This window comes from Rana temporaria, chromosome 3, assembly GCF_905171775.1.
Source record: "Rana temporaria chromosome 3, aRanTem1.1, whole genome shotgun sequence".
Lineage (NCBI taxonomy): Eukaryota > Metazoa > Chordata > Amphibia > Anura > Ranidae > Rana > Rana temporaria.
Window position 1 is genome coordinate 104,242,322 of NC_053491.1, and position 13,060 is coordinate 104,255,381.

General features: G+C 40.9%; 1 protein-coding gene across 2 annotated transcripts in view; it reads right to left on the minus strand.

Annotated features, from left to right (window-relative positions):
• Positions 1 to 5,394: 5,394 nt before the first annotated feature.
• Positions 5,395 to 13,060, minus strand: part of LOC120931574 (src substrate cortactin-like) — a 75,003-nt gene continuing 67,337 nt past the window's right edge. For both annotated transcript variants that reach the window (XM_040343153.1, XM_040343152.1), the window contains 4 exons: positions 12,882 to 12,992; positions 12,540 to 12,795; positions 10,145 to 10,189; positions 5,395 to 5,885 (listed from right to left, as the gene is read on the minus strand). In XM_040343153.1, the coding sequence (XP_040199087.1) occupies positions 5,749 to 5,885; positions 10,145 to 10,189; positions 12,540 to 12,795; positions 12,882 to 12,992 (549 nt within the window). In that variant the 3' untranslated portion in view covers positions 5,395 to 5,748. The remainder of the gene's footprint in view (positions 5,886 to 10,144; positions 10,190 to 12,539; positions 12,796 to 12,881; positions 12,993 to 13,060) is intronic.

Genomic DNA, 13,060 nt, shown 5'->3' on the forward strand with positions numbered 1-13,060 from the left:
CGCGGTATTGCATCCTAAGATCCAACAGTGTAATTCAATTACACCTGTCGGATTTTAGGGCTATCTATGCGTAACTGATTCTATGAATCAGTCGCATAGATACTCTGAGAGATACGACGGAGTATCTGAGATACGACGGAGTATCTCCTTTGTGAATCTGGCCCATAGTGTCCTATCATTGGTGGTCAGAATATGTACCCCAACATTGGTGGTCAGTGTCAGGAATGTAACCCCATCATTGGCAGTAAGGTGAAGAAATGTAGGCCCATCACTTGTGGTCAGAGAGAGAAGGGTAACTCCATCACTGGTGTTCAGTGGAAGGAATGTAGCCCCATCATTGGTTGTCAGTGTGTAAAATGTATGCTCATAACTAGTGGTCAGTTTGTGGAATGTAGCCTTATCTTTGATGATCAGTCTGAGTAATGTAGCCCTATCATTGGTGTTAAGTGGGAGAAATGTAGCTACATCATTAGTGTTCATTGGCACTTACCCTGTAAGCCCCATGTCCTGCACTAATCCTTATGGGGAGTACTGGGACTATACAGACATCATCGGGCAGAAGATCACCCCATCTTAGAGTGCCCAAGTTACACTCTGCACTCCCCTACTTTCATTGTATAATGAAAAAGCACTGCATGCGGGGCCATCTGATTCCTGGGGCTGGTTTATGCAACCCAAAGTGCATAATGAGCATGTGAGCCTGCATTGTGCCAGTATAAAGCCCACAGTGTGCACGGAGGTTCAGTTTTGAGCAGTTTTGGTTATTGTATTGTTTTTGAAACAAGCTGATCACAATGTCCTGCACTCTGTGGGTGCCACTGTAGTATATTATGGAGAAGGGGCGCTGCAACAATTCTCTGGTACTTTGTTCAAGTAGGGGATTTCCAAATGCATGAAGTAATCATATCCGTCAGAGAGGCACGCAGGCCTAAAACCCTAAAAGGTGGACGAGGAGGAATCATAAATGCAAGCTCTGTTGCCAAATGTATAGAAATGGAATCAGTTTAATTAGCAAGTAGTGTCTGTTGTTTATTTCTTATCAATTCACTGTGCATACAAAGCTGTTCAGGCACTGCCTCTTTCATCTGGCTACAGGTTTCTTGACCGACATGTTTTCCAAAATGTGGTTTTGTGGCAGCAAGATACCATGTTATTCTAATCACTAAGCATTGCTTGATCTTCATTTCATCATAAACGGAACTTCTAACCTGGGAGGGTGCAATACAGTCTAATTGTTGTAATGTAAATACATATCGTAGTTCAGAATTGCTCCAGCCTTTGACAATCATCTCAGCCCAAGGAATTGCTGCGTTTGCACCTATTGAATTATTTACTGCCATATCAGCACTAGGGTTGCCACCTTTTCTTCAAGTCAAACCCGAACACTTTCGCGGAGCACAGAAATGTTGTTTTATAGTATAAACTATACATAGATTTTTCTATTAAATAACATTTCTAATCATATGAAGTTAATAACAAGAGTCCCCCTTTACATCAGAGTCCACAGAGTTCCCCTTTTACATCTGAATCCACAGAGTTTTCCTTTTACATCTAAACTTGCAGAGTTCCCTTTCACTGTAAGGGGGGACTCTGCAGACTCTAACATAAGGGATTCTCTGAAAACCCTGATTTAAGGGGGAACGCTGAGAACTCTGATGTACAGAGAGGACGCTGATGTAAGGGGGAACACTGTTGCCTCTGGTGTAAAGGGGAACTCTGATGTAAGGGGTGCTCGGAGAACCCTAAATTACCTTAGTATACTCACTCAGAGGCAGGAGAGAGAAGGGGGGAGACTTCAGTCACAGACAGGGATGGATGTTGAGCTTACTCACCTCCTGGTAGTCATTACCTTTCATCCAGATGTATCTGAGGCTGCTGGACTTCATATTTCCAGACCCCCATTTCTTTTACGAGGTACAGCACCAGGGATTGGAGTGTGGGCAGACACAGAGGTGTAGGGGCAGCAGGAAGAGGTGCAGATCGAGCCCTCTCTCTTCTCCCATCTGTGTGTGTGGGTTTGGGATGGGGGGGGGGTTGTTAGTGCTGGCAGTGTAAAAGAAAGTGTAAAAAAAAAAAATTCAGCTTCGACAACTGCAACCAGCAACCCTGCTGGGAAGCCATAGTCCAGTCTGAATAATGTGTTTGGGTTTAAGGCAGTCTGAAACCCGGACACATGATTCCAAATCCGAACTGTCCGGGTGAATCCCAGACAGGTGGCAACCCTAGTTTCTTCACAGTAAGAGATGCGAAAATATGGAATAGACTCCCTCAAGAGCGAGTTCTGGCCAGCTCAGTAGATTGCTTTAAAAAAAAGGCCTGGATTCTTTCCTAAATGTACATAATATAACTGGGTACTAACATTTATAGGTAAACTTGATCTTGTGAATATCTCTCGGGGGATCAGGAAGGATTTTGTTCCCCTGCTGGAGCCTTTCTCTGGATCAACTGAGTATAGGATTATGTATATGGGATTGTATGATTTTTTTCCCCTTCTATTGGTTAAACTAGATGGACCTTTGTCTTTTTTCAATTAGACTAACTATGTAACTATGGTATGCTTGTTAGGTTATGATATGATTAAATTATCAGATCAATTACTAAATATTGATAAAGTTCTAAATTGGAAGAAGGTTGAAGCCCCCTCGCTGGCACCCTGGAAAAATCTAGTGCATAGCAATCTACCACTGTATAGGGAGACATATTGTAATAGAGGAAACTAGGAGAAATATGAAAGAGTATGGGCAAATTGTATAGAGAATGCTATGACGGCTTCAGGGTATGGGGATACGGAAATGGGATAAACAACACCATCGGAAGAAAGAGTTAAGGAAGGGTAAATAAGTGTTTTATATGTGATTGTGATGAAATGATTATTAATAATTTGATTTTATGGAAGCTCCTGAGTGAGTGGACAAATGTAAGCTGTGAAATGTATATTTGGATAAAAAAATAAATAAATAAAGAGATAAAAAAAAATGTATCAGATCAATTACTAAATATTGATAAATTTCACATAAAATGCACTTAGTCTTGGTAAGTTTTTCATAAGTTTAATGCAGAATAATTATTGAAGATTGCACTGTAGATAAAAGTAATTATAGAAACTTTGTTGCAAGTTTAGAAATTGTATATGCAAAAACTCGACTCCAGCTATGACTTTTTGTTCTTGGATCAGTTGAAAAGAATACGGTATTTATTATTGCCCTTGATCCTTTTGGAGAGATTTCACCTCACTTCCTGTCCCTCAGACAACGGTGAATAAATGAAGTGGTTATCTATGGCAATGGTTCTTAACCTCAGGGCCTTGTAAATTCTTTTAAACCTGCCATACCCCAAAACCCTTCAGTGAAAACAAACTCATACAATAAAAGTATGGGAATAGTAAATACGTATTAAAATTTAATAAAAAGGGAGTAATCAGTTGCAAATACGAGTTACTGTAATTTAAAGTGGAGGTTCACCCGAAAAGTTAATTTTTAACCTTAGATTGATGCTCATTTTGTCAAGGGGAATCGGGTAGTTTTTTTAAAATCTAAGCAGTACTTACCGTTTTAGAGATAGATCTTCTCCGCCGCTTCCGGGTATGGGCTGCGGGACTGGGCGTTCCTATTTGATTGACAGTCTTCCGACGGTCGCATACATCGCGTCACGATTTTCCAAAAGTAGCCGAACGTCGGTGCGCAGGCGCCGTATAGAGCCGCACCGATGTTCGGCTTCTTTCGGCTACTCGTGACGCGATGTATGCGACCGTCGGAAGCCTGTCGGAAGACTGTCAATCAAATAGGAACGCCCAGTCCCGAAGACCATACCCGGAAGCGGCGGAGAGCGGCGGAGAAGATCGCTCTCTAAAACGGTAAGTACTGCTCGGATTTTAAAAAAACTACCCGATTCCCCTTGACAAAATGAGCATTAATCTAAGGTTAAAAAAAAAATTTCGGGTGAACTCCTGCTTTAAGAAGACACCAAAAGACTCCCTCTGATATGCCATCCTAATAGTTGTTCTCATATTCATCCATTAGCAGACCCTACCATGTGCAACTCCCTTATATTCAACAGCATGCCTCCCTAATTTCCAGCCCTCTTACATTCATTCATCAGCAGCCCCTCAAAGTAACATTTTTTAATGTTCATCTATCAGAATCTCAGTAGCCCCATGAATGCATCTATCACCAGTCCTCTACGAACAGCCTACCAACCCTTCCCCAATTTCTAACAAGTTCTTTACAACAGTGGTCATCAACCCTGTCCTGCAGGGCCCACTAACAGGCCAGGTTTTATGTATTACCTTGGGGAGATGCAGTCTAGAATACTGCAATCACTGAGGACCAAATGATATCAGCTGTGATGTATTTCAGTTATCTTGCAAACCTGGCCTGTTAGTGGGCCCTGCAGGACAAGGTTGATGACCACTGCTTTACAACACCAAACTACCCACCACCATTTAGATTTATTTTAATTGAATTACAAAACAAAAATGACCACTAGTGTCACAATAGTAGGATGCCTGGAGCACTGGTTTGGAAATAATTGATAGCCAACTATTTTGCCTGTCACTTTAGGAAAGACATGGCCCAGCAGGAGGGAGGCTTCAGCCTGCTAATGAGCCACAATACAGAGACTGAGAACTACTGATCTGTGGGGCAAGGAGAGACAGCCTCTGGAGTTGAAAAAGTTAAAAGCTGATTAGTTTCTATGCACAGCTGCAGCAGATTTTGCCCTCTACATTTTTAGTAAATGAACTCCAGTAATACTAACAGGAAGATTAAAGTGTTTTTAACCCTAAATAAAAAAGAGCTCCTGTTTCCTTATAGCAGATTAAATAGCACAGTGCTTGTGCTGTCTAATCTGCCCCTCTCTGAGCTGTAGAAAATCTGGCTAAACCTGCCAGTTCCTGTGTCCCCCTCTGTGTACTGACCACCATAATAAACATGGCTGCTGAGCCCTGACTACAGTGGTCAGTGTGCGTCTCTCTGTCATCCGCAGCTCTCCTTTGCCCCCCTCACCTCCTACCTCCTGGCCTGTAAGCTCTGTGTGTCTTTGTCTCTGTCTCCGCCTCTCCCCTCTTGCCGCTAATAGTAAAAAATAGAAGATTACAAATTGTCACTGGCAGCCCCTCAATTATATCTAGGCATAACACACAGGGTAAGTGTTTTATTAAAACAAAGCTTGTAAATACCTCTTTACAGCTATATTCAGGCCGCTCACATGACTCCTATCCGGTTTCCTACTCTGATTCAGGGCTACAGTGGGGAGGGCTGATTGGTCACGTGACCTCCCCAGCTAACGTCAGAGGAAGATCTCATCTCCTCCTGCTGTAGCCTTGGATCGGAGTAAGAGATCAGCTGGGAGTCACGTGATCGGCCTGAATATAGCTGTAAAAAGGTACTTACAAGCTTTGTTTTAATAAAACACTTACTGTGTGTTATGCCTAGATATAATAGAGGGACTGGCCGTGAACTACATGTTTAAGGTAACAACCACTTTAATAAGAGAAAGTTAAAGATTTCCCCATTCAATTGGAAAAACCTACCCAACAGGAACACACATTACAAGTGAAACCATCAATCCTTTCCCCACTATGTGCAAAACTAAACAAAAAAGTCCTTGCTGGAGTTGGGTTTGAAGAACAGTTATGAATGTTTCATCTTACAACGTATTTTACTGTCCTAAAAGACTTTCAAGTTACAAAACACAACTGGATTAAAATGTTTTCAGGAAGCATGACATATCAGAAATCTGGTTGGGTTATCACTGCATAAGCTCCACATATGTAGCAGGAAAGAGCCCTCGCCGCCCATTGCAGGATCCAGTCCACCAACCCTCATCTATCATTTCAATGTCTGTGATGATATCCTGAGGTTCAAATGAGATCTCATCATCACCACCTGTGAATTACAAAACAAGAAGATGTAGATGCACACAGATATAGTACATATTGTTTTTTGTCCCAAATTGTCATTTCACTCCTGAAGATAAACTTCAGCTTGAATTAAATATCAGTCAGAACCTTATTTAAAGCCCCACTAAACTTTCCGTTTCAATCAGCAGTATACCTACATTCTAGGTGCATTAATACAAAACAGTCACAGCCTAAAAATAACAACTTCTGTTCGCGTTCTGACACGCCTTGGTAAGTCAGAGTTAGAGCTCTGCAATCAGCACCAAGCATGGAATTTATTTATTATTATAACATACATATGTGTCAGCAGTTTCAAGTGTTATGCTGGGATAATGCCTGCATCTACGGGAATCATCCCAGTATGTTTTTTTTTTCTGCCGGCTGCTGGTTCTATGTAAAATCTATCCTAGTGGCTAATTAGCATCTTGATTGCTTTTACAGGGGGCAAGAGAGGTCCTCCCCTCCTGCCACCCACCGGTGATCACTAGAATGAAGCCAGCAGTTTCGCCGGCTTACCAGCAAGCTTTTTTAGGACCAGAAAGTCCCTTATAAGCTCTATGGTATAGGAAACTGGAAGCGACTAGTACTTTGTCACTTCCAGTTTCCTCGGATGTAAACTGTAATTTGTGAAAGCATCTGTTCACACCAGTTTTGGTGTGATCAGATGCTTTTAAGGACAGAGGAGACATCTGGGGTCTATAGACCCCAGATGTCTCCTCTGTCCTTAAAAGCATCTAATAGACCCCTGATCTTTCCACAAAGCGTACCTGTCACTGCATATTGTTGTCACAATGGATGTTTACATTCCTTGTGACAGCAATAAAAGTGATCTTTAAAAAAAAAAAGAAACAGTATAAAAAAAATAATAACAATAAAAAATATATATATATAGTAGCCTTTACTCTGTTGGGATATGTCTCTAGTAGATTTGCACATCTAGACTTTGTAATATTTGCCCACTCTTCTTTGCAGAACTACTTCAGTTTCATTTGAAGGTTACAATTTGTGGACTGCAATCTTTAAGTCATTCCACAGATTTTAAATGGGGTGTAAGTCTGGGCTCTGACTAGGTCGTGCAAGGAGATTCACCTTTTTATCCTATTGATATATATATATATTCTTTAAAAAGCGTCCCGTTCCCCTTGTTTGTGCGCAAAGGCAAAAAACACGCATTAGTCCTGCATAAGTAGATTTTCAATGGGGTGTAAGTCTGGGCTCTGACTAGGCCATGCAAGGACATTCACCTTTTTCTCCTTCAACCACTGTGTGATCATTTTTGCTGTGTGCTTTGGGTCATTGTCATGTTGGAAGCAGTGACGGTGCGTCCATAGAGGGCGCAGGAGCTCCGCCCCCTCTCTCCTGCACAAGTCAATCAACAATAGATAGATTCATGCATTGCATGAATTTATCTATTGTCGCCGCTGCCGCCCTCTATTCACGTGTCCGGCCCCTTGTCGGGCACTGGGCATCTGAATTACAGCGGTGGGGGTGTTTTGGAAGTGCCTGATTAGGCTCTATAATAGGCTTCCTGATTAGAGCTTGTGGGCTCCAATAGGCTTCCAAATCTTTAAACAGCGGGCACACTGCTGTGCGTTCGAAAAAAGGGCTTCTCTAACACTGACCCGCCGGGTCTGGTTACCTGTCACCTGATTGGCTGAAGCGACAGGCACTGTGATTGGACACCTATCAGGCATTCAATCATAGCAGAGATGACATGAAGAGGACGGGAGAAGACATTGAGGACTCGGAGGGAGCGTGGAGGACAGCGTTGACCCAAAACAGGTAAGTGCAGGGCGGGGGGGCACACTGGCAGCATTTGATGGGGCAAACTGGCGGCGTCAATAAGACCCCACATCTCTCCTCCAGGCTGGAAAGCATGAGATCGGGGAAAAATTCACCGATCTAATGCTGACAGCATGATGTCACAACCTCGCGCCCGGGCCTCTGACGGTCATAGAGATGACTGGAAATCTCTATCGTCGTAAGCCGGCGCCAGCCGATTCGTTCTCTGGGCCCCGATGGCACGGGAGAGCACTGAGAAGCACCAGATGACGTCCTATGTGTAGAAGTGGTTAAATTCATTACCTTAACCCTCTGTACATTTGATTCTACTATATATAGCAGCATCACTCAAGTACAATAAAAAATAGTCTGGAAAAGGTGGCAATAAAGACCAGAGCAATTATTGTTTTTAATGTTTCATGTATTTGTATCTTTGGTAAATAATAGTTGCTATATTGTGTTACTCTTTGTGTATGAGAAACTAAGCTCTACGTTCATGGCCAAAAGAGCGAGTCACTCACTGACCTTGTTTATAATACTAGGAATAAATCATAATCCTTTGTTTGCGCTAAACCTTCTCTTACCATCTGGCTGCTGTGCTGCTTATTTAAAAGGAAAAATGGTTTGAGGTTACTTTTATTTGAGGTTACTTTTATTTTTTGTTTACGTTTAAAAGTTGGTAAAGTTGTGCTGTATAGATTTTTTTTTTTTTAAATAAAATCTATATTTTACAAATGCACCTTTAGGCCTCAGGCCCTGAGACCCATTGTCTGTGAATGGGCCATGCATTGAAGAGGCTAGAGCCACCAAGTGCTGGGTGCAGACAGCCCATTAAAGTCAATTTGACAGCTGTGCACACTGTGTACAATCGGGACCACTCCCCCACACTGTCAGATTGGGACAAGCGGCTGTTTCCGTGCAGCTGCTGCATCCCCATAGGCTTAAAAAGTGTTACCTGCATGGAGCACCTTGTGTCTTAAAGAGGAACTGCAGTCTGCTCACATAATTTGTAATAAAACATCTTTGCCATTCTGAAGCTTCCCTCCAACCACTTTGCATATTATTTTATATGTACTGTGATTCTGCACTTGCCAAATATGCTGCAGAAATTGCCCTCCTCTGAGTCTGGCTTCATCCATTTTAACTGTGGGCAGCTGAAGCTGCTGCCTGTTCACTTCCTGGATTTACACAGACACACAGGAGGCACACCTCCACCTCTGAAGCTCTCATTGGCCCTTGTATGACTCACCCCTCCTTCCTGGCAAACTCTCAGGAGAGAGTTAGAGAGAGCTGTGCATGATCTCATAAGCCTAGGCTTTTTACCAGACAAAAACAGGAAGTGGGCTGTTTAAGGTATTTACTGGCAGAAAAAAAAATGTTTTACTATCCAAAGTTAAAACAACAAGGGCAGAAGATTTAATAGATGGAAAGTTGAAAAATTACTGAAGGTCCACTTTAAGCCGCTTAACACATGGCCCATTCCCAAACAACGGATCTCAGTGCCTGTGTAAATGAGAACATATATTCTCAAAAGAGTACCACTGTGATACAAGTTTTGCATGGTATTATGAGTTTTCTAAAGTAGGAGCACAACAATAGCTTCTTTTATGACAGTCTGTGTGTAATTTAAACTCTGTATAGAGGCCAATACAGCAGGGGAGGAGAGAGGGACAGAAGAAGGGCTGGGTCACTCCTTTGGCTCATTCAGCATATAATCTGGGCTTCAGCTACTGGGCTGTGTAAACAGTTTTTTGGGCAAAACAGTTAAGGTTAGCCTGGTAAGCTTGTCTTATTGCTCCAATTGTTGGCTGGAAAATAGGCAACGTGCATATGCAATATTTAATATTTGCAAGAATAAAAACATTTAAAAGTAATTTTATTTTTTAGCCTGGAACATAATAACATAAAACAAATCTATATATTTATGAAATAAATAAAACAACACATTTATAAAGCACAACAATGTACTTTATTGATGTGCTTAGCATATGCCACCAGATTCAGGACTCTAAATAAAATATGGTAGTATAAGCAAAAGAGCCTGGTCACATGACCTGCCAAAGTCACATGTCTGGCTGCCCCCCAAATTGGTGCTGCATTAAGCAAAGAGAACTTCCCAGAATTTCACAGGCTGTATATCCCAACCCTGACTTTACAATGGAAATTCTAACACTGAGACTGCACACAGACAAGACAGATTCATATATAAGGGACGATAGAATATGAGAACAAATCATCAGTAATTGCTCTCAGTTTCTAAATAAGAATTGTTTAATTTTCCCACAAAATTTAGGATGAAGCCTAGTTGTTGCTACTGGCAACTACACTTTGGTTCCCAATTTATTTTCTCCAGTTTTAATGAATCAGCCACACGGTACCACTGCATCAGACAAGCTTCATTTCAATAAAACTGTCTCACTATTGGTATTTTAATGGGGAATAAAATATACATTTTCAGCTTACCTGCTTCATAATCATACAGAGCAATAGCAGAAGGTTCTGAGTTGCCTGTTTAAAAACAGAAAAAAAAAGAATGTGTTAATTTTGAAGATAAAGCTTCTTAATTAAAGGAGTTGTAAAGGAATTTTTTTTTTGCTCAAATGACTGTTTACATGGTATATAGACATAATAGTTAACTGATTCCTTTTAAAAATGATAAAAAATTGATAAAAATCAATCATATAATGTACCTGTAGTTTCAGTTTCGTTTTTGCATGTTATCCTGCCTCTGTGCTGTATAGAGCCATAGAGAAGTGATGGTTTGGAAAACGAAACTAGAAGCTCCCAGTACTGTGGTGATCATGAAACAGACAACCAGGAAGTGTCCAAAACAGAGGAGAATTACAGCAACATCAGAGCAAAAACAAACAATGAGGACATGAAACCAGGACTGCAGTAAGGTAAAGGAAGCTATTTAGCTAAAAAAAAATCCTTTAGTGACCCTTTAATGTTGAGTGCTGTGAGCTTACATGCATCTTAGAAGAAAACTCTAAAAGCAAATGCACTTCTAGGAGGAATCAAGTGACAATGGCACCTTTTTTCCCCATATTAGTGTATATGCCAGCCTCTTTCACCCAGGCTTATTTATATGATGTATCATAAGCTGTAGATATAATCATTATTAGCAGGGTTGGCAGAGACTTAACCTCCCTGGAGGTATGATTCTTTCAGAAAAAACATGCTGAAAGCGGTACCATTATTTGCAAGGAAATTTGGTGTTTTATATTGTAGGTCTGTAATTTTTAGAAATAACTCACTTAAATCTGACCAAACAAGATTCTAATAGGCATCCCGGGTATGACATTTTTTAAAAAACAAAATTATAAATTATAATATAATAAATAACTATAAATAATTATAACAAATAATAATATAATTATAATAAAAATTATTCAATAATGTAATCAACTCAAAATCACTGAAATTTGCTCAGTTGCAGAACTGTCATTGTCATAATTTTTTTTTTTATGACGAATCTCCCCACAAATCGCTATCGCACAATTCTGCAAGTGATTATAATTTATTATCGCTGTTTTCTAGCTGATCTAAAACTATTTTTGACATAAAGGGACACTTTTGGTTGCTATGGACAATCTACAGTTTACAGGGAGAAAAAAAGGTTTTTATTATATAAAATGACATGTAGGGCACTGGGCAGACCACTAGGGACAAGGGTGTGTGTTTTTTTTACATACAGTACTGTAATCTATAAGATTACAGTATACTGTATGTAATGTGTTTGTTTACTTTTTTGAATATGGCGCCGTTCTCCGTCCCCGTGCGTCGTAACGTCGCAGGGAACGGAGATCGGCGGCACAGGAGGACGCTGTGTGAATCGAGCGAGGTCCCGCTCGCTCACACAGCGCGGTGGCATCGCTGGATCCAGGGACAAGGTAAGTAAACACTCCCTGTACATCCAGCGAGGCAAGCCCGAGTCTGACTCGGGGTTACCGATTTTAGCCCAAAAATCTCACCCCGAGTCAGACTCGGGAACACCGCCCAGGAGGTTAAAGTGTAACTCTACTTTTGTCTCCAAAGAAAAATCCCCTTGGGGTGATCCATGTACATAGCAAGGATTTTCACAGACTGTGTAGCAGGTTCCTGCCCTTTTCTGTCCTGAAGAAAAAGCTGCTTGTTTTACCAAGTCCAGTCCAGGCTAATTGCTGGCTGGGAGGGTCTGCACTCATTATAACTGCCTGATGCACTTTCAGCGTTCTAGTGAGGAAAGTTGCAATGTCTGCCTCCCTTTAGAAGTAGTTAACCAAAATGAAATGCCAAAATGTTACTAGTATCTTTGCAAAGTTGTCGGAGAAAATCAGCGAGCCAATCACACAAGCAGGAAATATTTCTGGGGATGCGACTCAAAAATGCAACAAAAATGAAAAACTATTTTACCATGATTTTGATGCATTTTTCAATGGGGAGCTGCATGCAGCGTACAGGACCATACATCTCCCCCCCCCCCCCCCAGCTATAGAAGAATGGTTACAAGAACTGAATAGGTGTATAGATTTTGAGAAACACACTCACTTTCTACATGACTCCATGCATATTGCATTGTATCTGGTCCTGCTGGCTAGATGCCAGCATATATCAATGTCACCTAAAGTATAAGAAAGAATGCCCTAGGGCCTTAACTCCTCGGGTTATTTTTCTTATTACACAAATTGACAAAACAAACTTCATATACTTATTACATTCCAAATGATTTAGAACTGTTTTTGGCTGTATCGGTTTTTATGTTGTGTTTTTGTATTTACTTCGAAAACCTTAATAAATAAAATATGTTCGACAAAAACGTAACGTTTAGGTTTTTATTTTAATATTTATTATTTATGAATGTTCTCATTCTACTCACCATCTTTTGGCAATTCTTCATACAACTGTTCCTGTTGTGTAACTGGTTCATCTGGGATACATTCATAATCATCACCGTCCTCTTCTTCCTGCTCCCTCGGTGGAGGATCTGGAATATCTTCATACTCATCTTCTGTGATAGGTGGGGGGACAATAATATCTTCATATGTCTCTTCCTCAGAGCCTGATTCATCTGGAGGGGGCATCATCATTGGCACTTTGGGAGGGACCATTGGAGGTGCTTCATAGTTAGGATCCTGTAATAAATAAAGATGTGAAGGGTATAATAACAAGATGTGGAAGATCCCATATCTAATTTTAAAGTCTATGTAAATGTATTTACATCGTCTTCAGTAGGTTGTGAAGTCACTGTGGAGACACGTGGAGTTGGAGTAGGAAGCGGTATTTGGACTTTTTGCCTCTGAGGCACTTCAGGTTCTACATTCTCTTCAACCTACAACAAAATGAACAGTTTATATTTAGCTCTATTTTTACCTTTAGTATTGTACAATTGTTCAGGCT